Here is an 18,076-nt window from a genome sequence, read left to right as displayed (position 1 = left end):
ATCATAGATCAAAGCAGCTCTAAGATGCTCTATTTCTATGCACAGGGACCAGTCTTATACCTAGGCTATGTCTAGACTGCAGGCTTCTTTCGAAAGAGGCTCTTTCGAAAGCATCTTTCGAAAGAGCCTCTTTCGAAAGATCGCGTCTAGACTGCAGGCGGATCTTTCGAAAGAGAAATCCGCTTTTTCGAAAGAGAGCACCCAGCGAGTCTGGATGCTCTCTTTCGAAGACGGCCTCTTTACATTGAAGAACGCCTTCTTTCGAAAGAGGAGCTTTTGAAAGAAGGCGTTCTTCCTCGTGAAACGAGGTTTACCGCCATCGAAAGAAAAGCCGCGTTCTTTCAAAATTATTTTGAAAGAATGCGGCTTGAGTCTGGACGCAGGGGAAGTTCTTTCGAAAAAAGGCTACTTTTTTCGAAAGAACCCCTGAGTCTGGACACGGCCTTAGTGTCAACAGGATCAGGGATAGTATGAGCGACCATTAAAGCCTCCCCATAGCTACTTCCACTCTTAAGTTCCCTAACTTGCACTACGCACATTTGGCTGTAGCTGAGAATCTGTCTCTCAGCCTTTTATTTTGGAATCTAAGGAGCAGATGTTGGAGATCTTGAATAATTAGTTCGTAAACATGAATATTGGTTTCTACAGAAGTTTTTTTTATTTGAATTTTGGATGAGCAGGAGTTTCAGACATTAAAGTTTTGTCTGTTTATATAAAGACCCAGAAGGTTTTTTTTTAACATACATAGTTAAAGAATTAAACATGGTCTGCCATGATGGAGTGTCTCCTCTGAGTAGAGAATTCTTCTTATACCCTGACTCTAAAATCTGTATTTGAAGAGTTCAAATATTTATTATATGTTCTTCAAATATTTATTTCTGCTAACATTTCAGATGGAGCTAAGTACTTAAAATAGGCCTAGAAACTGGCATTCTAGCAAAAGATCAGATGCTTAATGATTTTTCTCTTAAATTCTGTCTCACTGGAGATAGTTTCTTTACTCAGTTCATGTGTCTGACTTTCATGTGTAGAAGCATGAAAAGAAGCAAAACCACTTGCTGGTGTAAGTCAAGGATGTTCCATTGGTGCAATGCCTATTTATACCAGCTAAAGATTTTCTCTAAGGGTATGTCCATACTGCAGTTAAAAATCTGTGCCTGGCCTCTGCCACCTGACTTGCATTCATGGGGTTCAGGCTAAAGAGCTGTTTAGTTACAGTGTAGATGTTTGGTCTCAGATTGCAGACTGGACGTTAGAACCTAAGAACCAGGGCTGCACCTTAAACTTGAGCATCTACTCTCAGGCTAGCTGTAGGTGTCTCACTGCTGGTAGACATACTCTAAGCCTGGGGTCTCAAACACATGGCCTGCGGGCCATCTGTGGTCTATACAGTTCCACAATTTGGCCCTCGTGCAGCTGCCAGCATGAATCTCTGCTGTCTAGGAGTGTGTATTTACACCTTTCCCCCAAACCCAGCCCCAGCTCTGCCCCTTCCCTGCCTCTTTCTGCCCCTTTTCCCCACCCATTGCACCCCTTCCTTCAAGCTCCTTCCCCGGAGGGACATGGCCTGGAAGATTGATGGCTGAGCAGGCTGCTGCATCGATCTGCTTTCCATTGGCTACCATTTCAATGTGTGCTGGGGGACCCGACCCCTCCTCAGTCCCAGCCTGCCCAGGCTCCTGCAGGCTAAGCTGAGTATTGGGGACTGTCTCATCCATAGGATGGTTGGGGGCAGCCACCACAGGGCTCGGGGCAGTCACCCTGGACCATCCTATGGATGGGACGCTCTGCACATGCCTCCCTTGAGCCACTGGGATGTGCCAGCAGTGGTGCAGCGCTAGCCGCTGGAAGCTGCTCTAGCCCTGCTGTGCTCCTGGTGGTGGCAGGTATGCTAGCGAGGAAGGGGAAAGGGAAGAGTTTACATTGTCGGAGTGGCAGCCAGGGCCGGGGGATGTGTGGGTGGAAGAGTGCACAGAGATCCTTGCCCGTCTCCTCCCCTGGACTCCTGCCTGAGGGGTTGCCCACTGGCTCGCTAGGAGGATCTGAGGACTCGTGCTGGCACTAAGATAAATTGAATTTGAGATCCCTGCCCTAAGCCATCTTAACTCTTGAATCTGTCAGTGGGTTGTGAGCTGAATCTGTGTTCTTATGTACATATTTCAGCTACAAGCTATAATATTGTAGAATGCCAGAGGTCTACAACAGTAGCCCTGTCCACTTGTCTGTGCTATTTGTATGTTGCGTTTGCAGCACTCTGGAAGGCAGGCAAGATGACAGCCTTTGTGAATGTATCAGATACTAGGGATGTAAAATCCTGGTCAATCCGTTAACTGTTTAAATTTTATGTTTAAAATAATTAGAGGGCGGGCAGTGGGCAACCATGCAGGAGGGATCTACTTTGGCCAGGCTGGAGTGACCCTGCCCCTGGCATGTTGGGCCATGTTCCCCTCCTTCAGTGGGTCCTGCAGGGTAGGGGGCTGCACCAGCCCACTGGTTAACCGAAACCGGTAAGCATGGTAAGGGTTATGCTTTTACCGGTTAACCATTCGTATCCCTTGTAGATACCGAAGTCCTTTCAAGCATCCATAGCAACCGTGTTTCCTTTCTCTGTAACATGTTAGAATGGGGTTCTTACAAACCCTCAAAGAAAGGAACACAAGTTCTCATTTCATTGTCGGTCTTTTCCTGGTAGACGGTTGAGTGGGAGTATTCACACCTGTGAATTCAAATGGGGTATTAGCATATGCAGTGTGAAGATAGAATGATAATCATAATTTATTTTGGACATCTGAGCTGCTAAAATTGAAAATGAATAGAATGATTAGGTATAATTTGGTGTGGTAATTTCAGCTAATCATGTTTATTTGGGTAGGAGTGGGGGAGCGAATCGTCTGAGGAGGAACATGCAAATTAAAAACTCCAGAGGGTTGTTGATGATTTTGTGGTGCCAGCATTCAAAACGTTTTTGCTCCTCTAACTTTCTCATCTTTTATTCAGCCAACCAAAAAAAATTGTAGGTACTGAGTACATTGGGATGAGAGCAAAGTGATGACTGACCTCAGTGCATGCTTTCTCTGTTACACATTTGTAAACATGCTATAGGAAAAGAAAATTAGTATCGTTTTCCTGCACAGATGTATCACATCTTTATTTAGTACCAAGTTACTGCCACCCTTAGTGATTCCAGTAGTACCTCATTTCACAAATGGCCTTCTGACAAGTAGAGTGCTATTTAGCATGTGTAACAGTGGCAGGATTGAGCTTAATTTATTTGCTTTTATAAATTAAAGCCAGATTTTGCTACACTTTCTCGACAAAACAGGCTCTTCAAATCAATGAGACTGCTTGCAGAGTCAAGTGCTATTCAGCATGAATACAGGTGGCAGAAACTGGACCTTAGTGAGAGCTGTTTTTTGTTTTTTTAAGACTTAATTGTAGTGATTAAAAGGTTGTTGTTTACAATTCAGGAAAAATCTTCCTTTAAAAGCTGGCATGACTCAGCTAGTTCACTAATGAGCAGTTTCCATTTGTTGCGTCTAGAGCCTTGTCTTCACTTGAACAGCTAACAAGCTCTCAACTGAAAAATCATGTGTCCAGAAACTCTCAGATAGATCCCAGGTGGTTTGCCCCATAGCAACTAGAGAGGGCCAATACACACAGAAGTTGGGGTCAAGACCAAGAAGGGAAGAGAGAAAGGTACAGGTTGAACCTCTCTAATGTGGCACACTCTAGTCTGGCAACATTCGTGGTCCGGCATAATTTTAGTTAGCAGGATGTCTACTTATCATGGATTTGGCCAAGTTTACTGCCTTCCCATAAAGTTTGTTTACCACCACCAGTCCTGGCTCTGTGTTCTGTGCTATTATTTCACTCCATATTACCCCAAAATGTCCTCTTAAGAGGCCAGTAAGCAGTGGAAGTGTTGATAATGCTGCTAGATAATATTGACCTCCTGTGGTCTGGCAAATTCTCTGGTTTGGCACTAGTCAGGACCCAAAGGTGCTGGAGAAAGAGGTTCAACCTGTAGCAGATTTTAATCTTTATTTTCATATCAAAGTGACTTTGACAATGCAGTGCAATCAAAGTCCACTTGAAAAATAAAAATGAAAATTAAGATGCACATTAAAAATCCTATTTCAAACCCAGTCCCTTAGCGTAAACAATTCCTCTTTCTTTTCAATATACATACACTAAGGTAGTTTCTTGCATGCATCTGAATTTCTTTGTGGCATGTATTGTTTTACTTGCTTGTGGAAAGAAGAAATTGTGTATAATTTATTTGTTATTCTCAAAAGAGCTGTTAGCCGTCTGTATTCAGCAAGGCTTCAACTTACTGAACTTTAAGGCTTTCAGATCTCTATTAACTGCAGACATTTCGATCTTATTTGCATAGCTGAAATGTGCAGATACTCTGTTCTGTTCTCAGTTTATTCTTCCTCAGAGAGGACTTTGATGCCAGCTAATTACTGTAGCTTTGAACCATTTAGACAGAAGTGGTTTTGATTTCCCATAATCCTTCCTGTATTATATATGTGCAAAACAACACCATCAATTGTGTAGTAAACCTCAACTACTAACTGAGGTAATTTGTTAAATTTCATGCAACGTATTTTTCTTCTAGAATTTCAGTATTTTTCATTTTAATAAAAACCACTCTTGAATATCTTTATTTTTAATATGTCAGGAATACAACAAGAATCTTCACTTTGCAGACTAGATCTACAAAAGTTTCTTGGCTACTCTCTGGGGGCGGGGGAGAAAACCTTTACAATGTACATGGAGAATATTTTTCCTTCAACATCATGTTAGAGTTGCTTGTATCCAAGAGAACTATATTAGTAGACTTGTGCTCATGGATTTTTCATTTTGTTTTGGTACGGTTTGAACTCCTTCAGTCAAAGATATGGTTAAAAAGAGCCTGAAATGTGTGGTGTACCTCCCACCCCAAGTAAATTATTTTTATTCCAACACATACACTGGGATTCTGACGCCCAGGGCAAGACAAAGATGTCTTTAAGCTAAATTTTGTGTCTGTGCAGTTCTGGAGCTAAAATGCCAACCAATGTAATTTATTTGTATTACTGTAGCATGGAGGGGGCCCAATGTGCTAGGCACACTGTAAACACATAGTAAGGGATAGTCTCTGTCCCATGGAGCTGATCTTATAAATAAAACAGACAAGAAGTCTGAGAGAGGGACATATACAAGCAAAAAATTGTAAACTGAGGCACAGAATAGTTAAGTGACTTGCCCAAGGTCACAGAGGAAAAGTACGTCACATAAGGAAATGGAACACATGTTTCCTGGAGACCAGGTCCAGTGCCAAGGTTGTTCTTGGCCTTCAACAGGCAAGATGCTGGGTGAGAATTTCTTCCTTGGAAGGCCTGTGTTGGGCCACTGTAGGTTTCCCTATGCTGACCCTTCCCCAGACAAGCCATATGCCATGGGCAGTTGTGGTTGAGGCCATAGTGCATATTCCTATGGCCTTTCTGGCTTGTACTACAAACCTAGAAACCCCAAGGTATGCTGCCCAAGTTTAGAGCAGCCTCAAGGGCTGTTCTAAATTACATGGGTTGGCATTTTAGCTCCAGAACTGCACAGACACAAAATTTAGCTTAAAGCCATCGTTGTCTTGCCCTGGGCTTCAGAATCCCAGTGCATGTGTTGGAATAATATCCACATATCCAGCAGGAGTTCCAATCCCGATCCTAGTAATCACAACTCCTGTAAATTCTAATCCATGATATCTAGAGCTGGAATTGGTTCCAGAATTACATTTGATTAATATGATGCCTTAATTTACCATATTAAAGGTGGCACAAAGCCACATGACTTTCCCTAGATCATTTCTTTTTGACCATGAAAAGAAAAAACCCTAAGAAAAGTGGTGACAAGGGGGGCGTGCACTAATGAGTACGTTAAATGAATGTTTGCTATTACAAAGTATGCTAGTTTGAGTAAGGAATGCTATAGTTGAAGCATTATTCCTTGTACATCTAAGTGTCCCAGCCTCCTTGGGATTCATTTCAGTATACTGAAAATGTTCTTGCTTTCTTCCCCTTAGATATTCACCACGCTGTCAGTGACAAAGCGTTCTGGTGGAAGTGTCCTCCAGTCTGGCTGCTGAGGTTAATCACCCCCATTGTTGCTGCGTTTGCCAGAGACTGACTTTCATCACCAAGGCTGACTTGTCCAAGGCAGAAGAAACCATCTTCAAACAAGCTGTCGTCCTCATCATTGGCAGCAGGGAACCCCCTTGACCAAAGCAATCCCTTAATGGGGGTGAGAGAAGCGGTAGGATTTGTTAGTCGCCTATGGTGACTGGATGGCAATCGACAAAACAGTGGGAGTATTTAACATCAAGCTGCTGCTTGGCAGGGCATCTACAAGATGCTTGTATGATATCGCAGCCTAAACCCAGTATTATCTGGTGGGCAGCGATGGAAGAACTGCTGGCACAGCTTCCCTAACCTAAATGTGTTACCACAAGTACTGATAATTCTAAGGTATCCCCATGTACTGCATTAGAAAACAGCATGATAGTGACTCTTCCTCAGAGATCCTGCATATCCGCAGATCACAGTAATGGCAGCAGGTAAAGTATGAGTACCTCACATTTCATTCTGAGTCACAAAATATCCTGGCACGTACATTTAGCCATAATTAGCAATATCCAGAATAGCAAGTCTTTTTTGGCTTCCAAAAATCCTAAAACCAAAATTGTTCCCTCACAGTTTCTTATTCTAAAGAGGGATACTTATTACCACAGTTGCCCCTTGTACTAGCCTCTGAGAGAGGAAAATGTTTGCCTCAGTAAGGCCTTGTCTACATGGGAACACTTTTTTTTGTGTATCTTTAGTTTTTTGACAGAAACTGCCTCCCATCCAGACTCAAATGATTTGGGGGGCATTATCATGCATCTTATCCCTCTGTAATTAACCCATTTTGGAAGTGACATCATTCTGTTGCGGAATGTGTTATACCACCATAAGGTTGGTGTGGACATATTCTCATATTGAAAGAGTTATGGCACATCAGGGAGTCCTCCCACTGCTGCTCTACACTGCATTATTTCATATCTGGATTAGTTAGTCTGCTTGTGTGTGCACCCTCCATTAGAGGTGGGTGAAACTTCTATTTTGGTAAAAAATGCAGATTTGCATCAACTGAAACATTTTGCTAATTCATGCCGAATTTGCTGAATTATTTTGGTTGGAAGAAAAACATCTGAAATAATCAAAATACTTTGTTTCAACATTTTTTTTGAATGAGATGTTTCAGTTTTTTTAATTCAAAATTATTTTGCATTTTGAATTTAACCTCAGTTTTATTTAAAATGGTTGCCAAAAAAACCCCCAAAACCCAACCCAAGCCACAACCTCAAGCAGAACATTTTATTCATTCTGAAATGACCCCTGCCCCTGGACTTTATGGTTCAGACACTAAACTAAAAAAAATCACATATTTGCACTGCCCTACTATCCTTTTATCCAGTATTTAGAGTATAGATGGAGTGGAGGTGGGGCAAGGTGGGTAAAGGGTGCAGACCTCAGTGGGAGGGGAAGGGGAAGAAAATATTAAAAACTGAGCTAAGTTGTTGAAGACCAGGGCACCTTAAGCAGTTTTACCAAAGCTGCTGCTCCCATATCATGATTGACACCCCTCCCCCCCACACCCACACACGTTTTTCAGCTCATTTTAAGCACTGACTGCATCTTGACTGGGTGTCCCTATCTCTGTTTAAATACTGGTAGATGCACAAGCACATTTCTGTGTCTCCGGTTCATGGCAAGTTCACAGACCCTGAGTTCACTGCACCCCCATGCGGTTGCATCAGGCAATTGAGGAATTCCTAGATTTCCAGGGAAAAGAGTACATTCAATCTTACCTTTCCAGGACACACCAAAAAGCCAAGATTTACCAACCACTAACAGAGCAAATGCAGGAGACCAGTATTCCCAGGACAGGAGCAAGTGTGATAGTAAAGCCAAGGAGCAGTGGCAGAATTACAAAACTCAAGGTTACTGTTAATGCCCCCCGCACATGTGCATGTTATGAGAAGCTGGACTGAAGTTGCTGCTTATTTTTATCTTTTTGCTCTAGCAGCATCCATGTGGTGTCACAGTGCTGGTGATCTTCCATCAGCTACAACACCATCTGCCTATGCAGTCAATACATATGAAGCATCCTGTTTGTACTCCATGCTACCTGACAGCACTTTGAAAACGTGTTTGAAACTGAAACAGTTTGGAAATGGTGTTGGCTAGTGAAAAACAAGCAAATTATGGGATACAGTGGAAGGAATCAAGAGAGTTTAATCCCATGTTCCAATACTCCAGTTGGTTCTGGTAGACATTCCACACTCCAAACTAATAAACAACCCACAGTGTATTAAGCCTAGCAGCAGAACACTGTACACTGAGACACCTGCTCAGACAGCTTGTGTGTTTATTTTAAAAACACAGTGCTATGTGGACATTGTGATTCCCAAGGGAGGCACAATGCAATGTGAATGTACTCTTTCAAGTTAGCTATATTTGTATAGTTAGAGTAAATTATAAAAAATAAACAAAAACCCAGTCTCTTTCCTGTATAGACAAGGCCTAAAACTGTCCTAATTTCCATGTGTGCATTGTTTATATCCAATTAAGAAAATTATTTTTTTTTAAAACAGACTGTTTAAGTGGTGCACTGGGCTTCTGCACAGGGAGAATATTGTCACTTTCTATTGAGAAGCTTCTAATAGTGTTGTAAATTATTTTTATAACTTGTATACGTATACAAGGGGGCATTAACTTGTATACGTAATTGAAGGGTTTTTTTATGCTTTATACCATATAAAAACAATTTGTATTTTTTTCTGGCCAGTTTATTGCAGCATGTGCTACTCTTTTTGATGCACTTCTAAATGAAGAAATTATATCTTAGCAAGGTATAAATTATTAAGTATAGAAAAGGCCACTTTGATCACAAATTCCTGTGTCATTTATTTCAATTTTTTTATTTTTGAGAGTGTTAGGTATTTTCAAAAAATGTAGTGTTTTTTCTCCAGTGCATATCAGACAAATAAGGGCAAAATTTTAAAATGCAAGGAATGAAAAATTAGGGGCCTACTTTTCACTAAAATTAGGGTTATTTGTGTCCCTAATGCACCAGATGTCACATATATAAAACTTCAGAAAATACCAGGAGTCTAATTTCACACTATGTAGGTCCTAGTGCTCAAACATTTCAGCACACAAGGAACTACTTATATGTTTCACTTCTGAAGACAGATATTCAAGTACATGAATAAGTTCCATGTGTACTCAAGAATTTGCAGGACTGGGTCATAGATTATTAATCAGCTAATTAATGTGCTAAATAATAATTTTTGACGTGCATTTTCAAAGTTGTGGATTTTTATATTTTAAATAACTGAACTGTGAAAACAGTACTATCTCCAAATTTTTCTCTGATATATTTATTGTGGGTCTATGCACAGTGAAAAAGGCGCATGATGTATGAAGACCTCATATAAGGCTACATTAACGGTCAAAACAAAGTCCTTCAAATTCATATTAAAATAAATGTACATTTTATTATGAAGTCTTTGGAAATATATTAGAAAATGTAATAAATTAAACATTATTTATATTCCATTCATGTCCTGTTCTTTGTTAGTCATTAACATTTTTGGTTCTCCTATGTGAATACAAACCAAATTCCTCCAAAAGTATTTCATATAAAAATATAGATAAGATGAATTTTGTAGTTTCAGCACTTAATTAGCAGTCGTTTTATCTAGTGAGATTAAAATTATTACTGTTTAATTCTCTTCCATTTATCTTTACCCATCTTTACCTGTTAAAACAACCCTAAATTGTACACATTATGGTATTCAGAGACATCTGTTGATGGAAATGCCACCCTCTTACAGATCAAAACACTGTAGCTTTCTTCCATGATCTGAAGGCTATTCTAAGGGCTTAATTGTTAACTGCCCCGTGATCCCATCCTTCTTAATCCCCTATGTGCAGGCTTACTGGCCACAGAGGGAGGGCAGGGAGAGGGCAAACAGGGCAGTTGCTCCGAAGCTCTGAGATTCAAAAGGGTTGGTTCATGGATTTAAAAGTAGCCATTCTTCTACAAAAGAATTTTACTACCCAATTACAGAGAGAGACTGCTGACCTGGAATTCATTTACAAATTTGACACTGTCACCCTGGGCTTGAATAAAGATATTAACTGGTTGACACACTACAAAGCCAATTTTCCTTGCTTTTGACATTCACATTTTCACATCAAAAGCTATGAACGGGACACATCCAGCCCATTCCTGGATTCAGATATTAGAGCTTCCTAATTATTAGTACTTGTTTCTCCAAAAGGACTAACAAGACTTTCAAAGATGGCTCTTATTTCCATATTTAGCTGCCAACCAGCTCTAAGGTTGCTATCTCAGATCTGTTGCTGAGGCCACTCCCCCTGCTGCATACAACTTGAAGCTGTGGTCTAAAAAAGTCCAGAGAAGACAGCAGTTCTATTTGGTGTCAATGGAATTTTATGTGTACTCAGCAGGTCACTTATTTAGGAGGGTAAATATGGACCGAAGAGCCCAACTTTATGTACCCTTTTTCAAAAATCTTGGCAAATTTGTTTTTACACTCCTCACTCTAGCAAGGTACCTGGACCAGAGAGAAGAAATTTGTAATTCAAGTCAGAATGTTTACTTTAAGCAACAATTATTAACTGCTGAGGTAAACGCACACCACCTCATCCCATTGCTGCCAGTGTTTTCTCCTGGAGCTGTATAATGAGCTGTTTGAATAATTTTCATCAAATAGTTGTATTCAAAGAATATTACGCTTGGACTACATTATTCATGGCATATTTTTAGGATGCTTAGTGAATAATTTAAATATATTCATCCAATACACTTATCAAGTATGTTCAACAAATCTGTCTTTTCCCATTCTTTGCCCATTTCTTCTGTCTCTGTGCAGTTCTGTTGATGGAGCGATATTACTTTTCCTGCAGAAATCCCTATGTTGTAGCCAGCTCTTTAAGGGGGCATTGGGTTGCCACTTGAGTGGCACATACAGCTTGGAGATCCTGGATGATACTGAGCCCTTGGACATCAAACAAAGTGCACTGAGAGCCCTAAAAGATTGCTCAGGACAGGTACCTCAAAGAGGGACGATCTCGGGAAAACCGGGTCAAGTGGTAGCTCCCCTCCCCCACCATGAGGCAGGTTGCCATTGACAGAGGCAGCCTGGGTAGAATGTGCCTCCTTTGGAGCTTTGTTGTCAAGTAATGGAAGGTGTTTCCCAGGTATACAGCAATTTCCCAGGTATACAGAGCAGTCACAGGGTGACTGGCCTCTTTCAGAGTAATAAGTCCAGCCCTACATGAGCTTCCCTCAGCTGTCCTTCCCGGATAGGGAAAGTCATTGCTGCTGTGTAACAGGTAGGTCCTATGGCTAACAAATTACTCCACATCAATCCTGAGGATTAAGGCCCCAACTACGGAAGGGCCTAGTCATATGATTAAGTCCATCCCTATCTAACATAAAAGCACATGCCTAATGTTGAGTGTGTATGTGTAAGAGTTTTCCCAGCTCAGGGTCTAAACGGAGGTCTGTTCACACTCAGTGTGAAAGATTCTCTTAATACGGAAAAATGAAAAGGATTCTCAGTGCTCTGAAACAGATTCAGAAGAATTCTGGAACTCAGTGGAAAATGAAGATTCAGTGACAGAAGTGTTTTGCAAATTTGTATTGTTTTGCCAAATTATGTGTGGTGGAGCGAGGACAACCAAATTTCCAAAAAAAGTGTAAATATTTTGATTTTTACATTTTCAAAATAAAAGCTTCAATTTTTTGTTTGATGTTTTGCTTCAAAATTTTCTTCAATTGCATTTTTTTAAAATAAAAACCTTTAAAATGTCTGAAATTGAAACAAAATGCAGGACAATGTAGCACTTTAAAGACTAACAAGATGGTTTATTAGATGATGAGCTTTCGTGGGCCAGACCCACTTCCTCAGATCAAATAGTGCAAGAAAGTAGTCACAACCATATATACCAAAGGATACAATTAAAAAAATGAACAAATATGAAAAGGACAAATCACATTGCAGAACAGAAGGGGGATGCGGGGGGGGGGGGGAGGGGGAGGAAGGAAGGTAAGTGTCTGTGAATTGATGATGAAATTGAAACGTGAGTAGTTTTGGATTCAATGAAACATTTGTTTACACTTGAAACAATTTTTTAAAAATTTCAGCCATTTTAAAAGATTTTTATATTTTGACAATTTTTTTTTATTTTGACTTCCAAAAATTTCATTTTCATTTCAACCAAACATGATTTTATTTAAGGACTTGCCAGTGAACTAAAACAATTGGTTATTCACACAGCTGTACTCAGAGGTGCAACAAGAAAGAATTTGCTAGTGGGTATGACTTTTTAAGTTGTCACTTCTGTCTCCACTGCTCTTCTCAAAAAGATCATTTAAATACTTATGTCCTGTGACTAAACTGTGAGTGTGGTGTTTTTCTATTTATGTATCTTCATTTAAAGGTAGCAAGTAATTCTGCTGAGTCAGTGATGTGAACCCTCAATCTTGGCTGTGTTGAGGATTAAGAGAAGAGCTCTGTGAAAAATCAAAAGTCTGTTTCTTTTGCCATCAGAAGTTAGTCTAATAAAGATATTCCCTCACCTATCGTGAATCTCAGAGGATTAACTGGCAGTTATCAAGTCTGAGCTTTTTGAAGGGGCCTAAGGGAGTCAGGTATTCAAATTGCATTAAAATTCAATTTGAGTTGCTCACCTTTAGCATCCTTTTAAAATCCCTACCTGTTTTAAACATGTTTGAAGACCGTGCCAGCCAGTAATGTACTGTTGCTCCTTTCCACCCAAATGGCTAGCCGATTTTCAGGGGGTTGTGTGTTAAAAGGAGACAGAGATGATGTCCTTCTCCTGCCAATGATTTAATTTCTTTCTCTTAGCTTGTATCAGGGTGCTTGTCTGTGGGTTGAAACAAAATACAGGACTATGTAGCACTTTAAAGACTAACAAGATGGTTTATTAGGTGATGAGCTTTCGTGGGTCAGACCCACTTCTTCAGATCAAATAGTGGAAGAAAATAGTCACAACCATATATACCAAAGGATACAATTAAAAAAAAATGAACACATTTGAAAAGGACAAATCACATTTCAGAACAGAAGGGGGATGCGGGGGGAGGGGGGGCAGGAAGGAAGGTAAATGTCTGTGAGTTAATGATATTAGAGGTGGGGAAAGGTAGATGTCTGTGAGCTAATGGTATTAGAGGTGATAATTGGGGAAGCTATCTTTGTAATGGGTAAGGTAGTTGGGGTCTTTGTTCAATCCCCCCTGGAGAGTGTCGAATTTTAGCATGAATGCCAGTTCAGAGGATTCCCTGCAAGTGCAGATTTGAAAGTCTTCTGGTGTAGGATGCATGTGATAAGGTCATTGAGACAGTGTCCTTTCTGGTTGAAATGGCAAGCAACTGTTTTTTCTTTGTGATCCTGTCTAATGTCTGTTTCGTGGGCATTGATTCTTTGGCGAAGTGTCTGAGACATTTGTCACAGACGTTTGTCTGTGGGTTGGCTTTCTTGTTGCCTTCTATAGTATGTTTGGTGCTTCTCTCCTACCCCCACACAATCATAGCTGTAGTCCAATTAATCTTGTGCCCCTGTGTTTATCAGTCTTCCAGGAAACCCTATGGACCTCATCGCCCTGATACTGCCCAGGCTTCCATGTGGTCTACTCCTTGGACGGTGATTTACCATTATTTTAGCTATCACTATAAACAGGGGTATCTATTTTTTCCCCTCATTTAGCCTGAATGGAAGGTAACTGTGATGCCCATCTGCTTTGAGTTGTGTAATGCCCCATCCCCTGCATAACATTATCATCAGTGCTGGTGAACATTTGGCTGTTTGGCCTCAGTTTCAAATTAGCTGGATCTCATGGGACTGTAATAATGAGACTAGAAATATCAAAAGGTTAAGTTTCCTTGTGCATGCATGTTCCTTCTGAGCTTCCCAGTGACCTAGATATAACACAATCGTAGACTCCCATGAAGTAATTGGCACGTTGCTTCTGGTAGACAGTAGTGCACAGGAATATAAATTGGTGATCAGGATGGTAAAAGTAGAAGATAAACATAAATTTTCCCCCCTTCAAACATCTTATTTTTTCAAACTTTAAATTAGGGTTGATTTAAGTTTTACATGAATATTTCTGGGGATGGGGAAGGGAGGTTCCTACTTTATCTCACCTGATTTACACCAATTTCTAATCACCAGAAACGACAATAACCAATCTCCATATAACATCATGCAGTACACAGGATGCACTTTGAAGAACGCTTAATGCTTAGTTCAGTAAAACACTCTGTTAATACTTGCAGGTCTTCCAATTACACAATCGGCTTTTACCTTCAGCCGGGTTTATGGTGATAGGCAGAGCGGCACTCGGTGGCTTTTATCATACTGCTATAAGCAGGGGTTGACAAATTATGGAAAACCCTACTCGCCAGACAAAAAGGGGACTCGCCACCCTCCCCCACAAAAAGTGTTTTTTTTTTATGGCATAAATTCCTAATAAGAATAAGAAGAGTGATTACTAATAAATTATTAATAAATATCACCCAAGTTATTAATAAATCTCTTATAAACCTCTACTTTTTCCCTCTGCTGGCATGTCTTCTCCCCTTGCTCCATCAGCTCCCCTGGTGCCTGCTGCCCCCCAACCCCTCACCCTCCTCTGCTGTCCTGACTCCTGCCCTTCTCACTGCCCTCAGCCCTCCTGAGACCTGCCCCCCTCCACCAGCCCTTCTCTGCCCCCTGTGCCCATTCCTCCAGTAGCCCCACTCTGATCATGTGAGCTACCTCTCCTCATCCCCTCTCGTAACACCTCCCTCTACGCACCTGCTTTGACTCTCTCCTCTGGTGCTGGTCCCTCCCCTGCAGGTGTCTGCCCTTCTGCTTCACCCCCAGAATCCCCTGGCACCTGCACCATCCCTTAGCCCTGCACCCTCCTGGTGCCTCCCCCTTCCCTCACTGCCTCTGCCCCCTTTGCTCTCTTTTTCCCTGATACCTACCCCCTCACCACCCTCTACCCCTGTGCCGCTCATGCCCCTGTGCCCTCACAGATGCCTTGCTTCATCCCCACCTTCCTCATGTCCACCCCTTCTTTCAAGCCTTCTCCCAGCACCTCCCCCTCCCCCTCTAGCCCCCAGTGCCCTTACCCTCTCCTCTCCCACTGACACCTCCTCTCCTGCCCTTTTCCCCATTGTCTGCACTTTACCCCCTAGCATTTGTCTCTCCTGCACCCCTGTCCCTTGGTGCCTTCCCCTTTCTTCTTCTCCTGACCTCCTCCCCTCCCCTCTCCTCAGCACAAGCCCCTTCCCCATATTATTCCCCTCTCCTCTCTTCCCCTCCCCACAGCCCAGCCCAGCCCCTTCCCCTCTCCCAGGGCCAGCTCTAGGTTTTTTGCTGCCCCAAGCAAAACGTTTTTGGCTGCACCCCCCTTTTTTGTTGTCTTTTACATGTTTGCATTTTGCAGTGGGTTTTTTTTGTTTTCATTTTTGTCCAGGCATTTTAGCCCTAGAAATAGCAAATAGCATTTTCATTCTTTTTTTTCCATAAAGGCAAAGGCGTTTCATGTGAACTCCCCCTTTCACTCACTGCTGGGTCACAGCAGCCTTTTCCCTGGCCTGTCCAGCCCCTCCCTGTGGACAAGCACCCCTCACTCCCGACCCACAGGGGGAGCAGGGTGCAGAGACAGCACAGAGCCAGAGGGGTACAGGGAACAGGGGGAGCAGGGTGCGGTGGAGGCACGGGGAATGGGACACAGGGAACGGGAGAGGCAGGGGGATTGGGGTTTAGGGGCAGTGCAGGGAATGGGCAGCACAGAGGTGGGGGGGCAGGGATTGGGGGGAGCAGGGTGCAAGGGTGGTGCAGAGCCAGAGCATCTCAGGGAAGAGGGAGAGCAGGGGGCCCGGGGAGCAGGGGCATCGTGCGGAATGAGTGGTGCAAAGACAAAGGGGGGCTGGAGCCGTGGTAGGACTGGAGCCGGCGGGGCGGGGCCTGGCTATGCCGTGCGCCGCAGCCAACTCCCAGAAACACACATGCAAGAGCCAAGCTGCTGCAGACCTTTAAAATCAGTGGGGCCACGTCACGCCAGCATCTTGGCAACCTGCCCCACCACCTCGTGCTGGAGCTGCATGCAGGCAGCCCCGTGGCAGGAATCGCTGCACTTCCCCCTTCCCAGCGGCACTGTGCTCCTCCGCCGGCCAGCAGATTGGATGGGACCGCGCCGCCGTAGGCCAGCCTGTCACAACGGCCCACAGGGCCAGTTCTCCCCTGCACTCGCCAGCTGTAAAATCTACTCGCCATGGGCAAGCGGGCAAGTGCATTTCATAGAATCATAGAACCATAGAGCTGGAAGAGATCTCAGAAGGTCATCAAGTCCAGTCCTCTGCTCTAGGCAGAACCAATCCCAACTAAATCAACCCGGCCAGGGCTTTGTCAAGCTGAGACTTAAACACCTCTAGGGATGGATACTCCACTACTTCCCTAGGTAACCCATTCCAGTGCTTCACTACCCTCCTAGTGAAGTAGTTTTTCCTAATATCCAACCTGGACCTCTCCCACCACAGCCATTGTTCCTTGTTCTGCCATCTGTCACTACTGAAAACAACCTTTTCCATCATCTCTGGAAGCTCCCTTCAGGAAGTTGAAGTCTGCTATCAAATCCCCCCTCACTCTTCGCTTCTGCAGACTAAACAAGCCTAACTCCCTCAGCCTTTCCACATAGGTCATGTGCTCCAGCCCCCTAATTATTTTGATTGCTCTCCACTGGACCCTCTCCAATGCGTCCACATCCTTTTTGTAGTGGGGGCTCAGAATTGGATGCAGTACTCCAGATGTTTCCTCACCAGTGCTGAATAAAGGGGAATAATCATTTCCCTAAATCTGCTGGCGATGCTCCTCCTAATGCACCCTAATATGCCATTAGCCTTCTTGGCTACAAGGGCACACTGTTGACTCATATCCAGCTTCTCACCCACTGTAACCCTCAGGTCCTTTTCTGCAGAACTACTACTTAGCTGGTTGGTCCGCAGCCAGTAACACTGATTGGGATTCTTCTGTCCCAAGTGCAGGTCTCTGCACTTGTCCTTGTTGAACCTCATCAGATTTCTTGTGGCCCAATCCTCCAATTTTTCTGAGTCACTCTGGACCCTATCTCTGCCCTCAAGTATATCTACCTCTCCCCCTAGCTTAGTGTCATCCGTAAACTTGCTGAGGGTGCAATCCATCCCCTCATCCAGGTCATTAATAAAGATATTGAACAAAACTGGTCCTAGAACCGAACCTTGGGGCACTCCACTAGAAACCGACCGCCATCCTGACATCGAGCCGTTGATCACTACCCGCTGCGCCCAGCCTTCTATCCATCTTACTGTCCATTTATCCAATCCACATTCCCTTAACTTGCTGGCAAGAATATTGTGGGAGACCATATCAAAAGCCTTGCTAAAGTCAAGGTATATCACATCCACTGACTTTCCCATGTCCACAGAACCAGTTACCTCATCATAGAAGCTAATCAGATTGGTCAGGAATGACTTTCCCTTTGTGAATCTATGCTGACTATTCCTAATCACTTTCCTCTCTTCCAAGTGCCTCAAAATGGATTCCTTAAGTATCCCTTCCATGATTTTTCCAGGGACTGAGGTAAGACTGACTGGCCTATAGTTCCCTGGATCGTCCTTCTTCCTTTTTTTGAAGATGGACGCTACATTTGCCTTTTTCCAATCATCCAGGATTTCTCCCGATCTCCACGACTTTTCAAAGATAATGGCCAAAGGCTCCTCAATGACATTTGTCAACTCCCTCAGTACCCTCGGATGCATTAAGTCCGGACCCATGGATTTGTGTACATTTAGCTTTTCTAAATAATTCCTAACCTGTTCTTTACCCACCAAGGGCTGTCCATCTTCATTCCATCTTGCATCACTTAGCGCATTAGTCCGGAAGCCCACCTTGTCCGTGAATACAGAGGCA

General features: G+C 42.9%; 1 protein-coding gene across 3 annotated transcripts in view; it reads left to right on the top strand.

Annotated features, from left to right (window-relative positions):
• TXNRD1 (thioredoxin reductase 1) overlaps positions 1-7,361 on the top strand; it is a 58,922-nt gene extending 51,561 nt beyond the window's left edge. For all 3 annotated transcript variants that reach the window (XM_075938719.2, XM_075938713.2, XM_075938727.2), the window contains one exon: positions 6,065-7,361. In XM_075938719.2, coding sequence (XP_075794834.2) covers positions 6,065-6,133 — 69 coding nt within the window. In that variant the 3' untranslated portion in view covers positions 6,134-7,361. The remainder of the gene's footprint in view (positions 1-6,064) is intronic.
• The last annotated feature ends 10,715 nt before the right edge of the window (positions 7,362-18,076 follow it).

Source organism: Pelodiscus sinensis, chromosome 1 (assembly GCF_052426305.1).
Source record: "Pelodiscus sinensis isolate ZL-2025 chromosome 1, ASM5242630v1, whole genome shotgun sequence".
Lineage (NCBI taxonomy): Eukaryota > Metazoa > Chordata > Testudines > Trionychidae > Pelodiscus > Pelodiscus sinensis.
The sequence above is the reverse complement of the archived record's forward strand: the minus strand, read 5'-3'. Positions and strand labels throughout refer to the sequence as shown.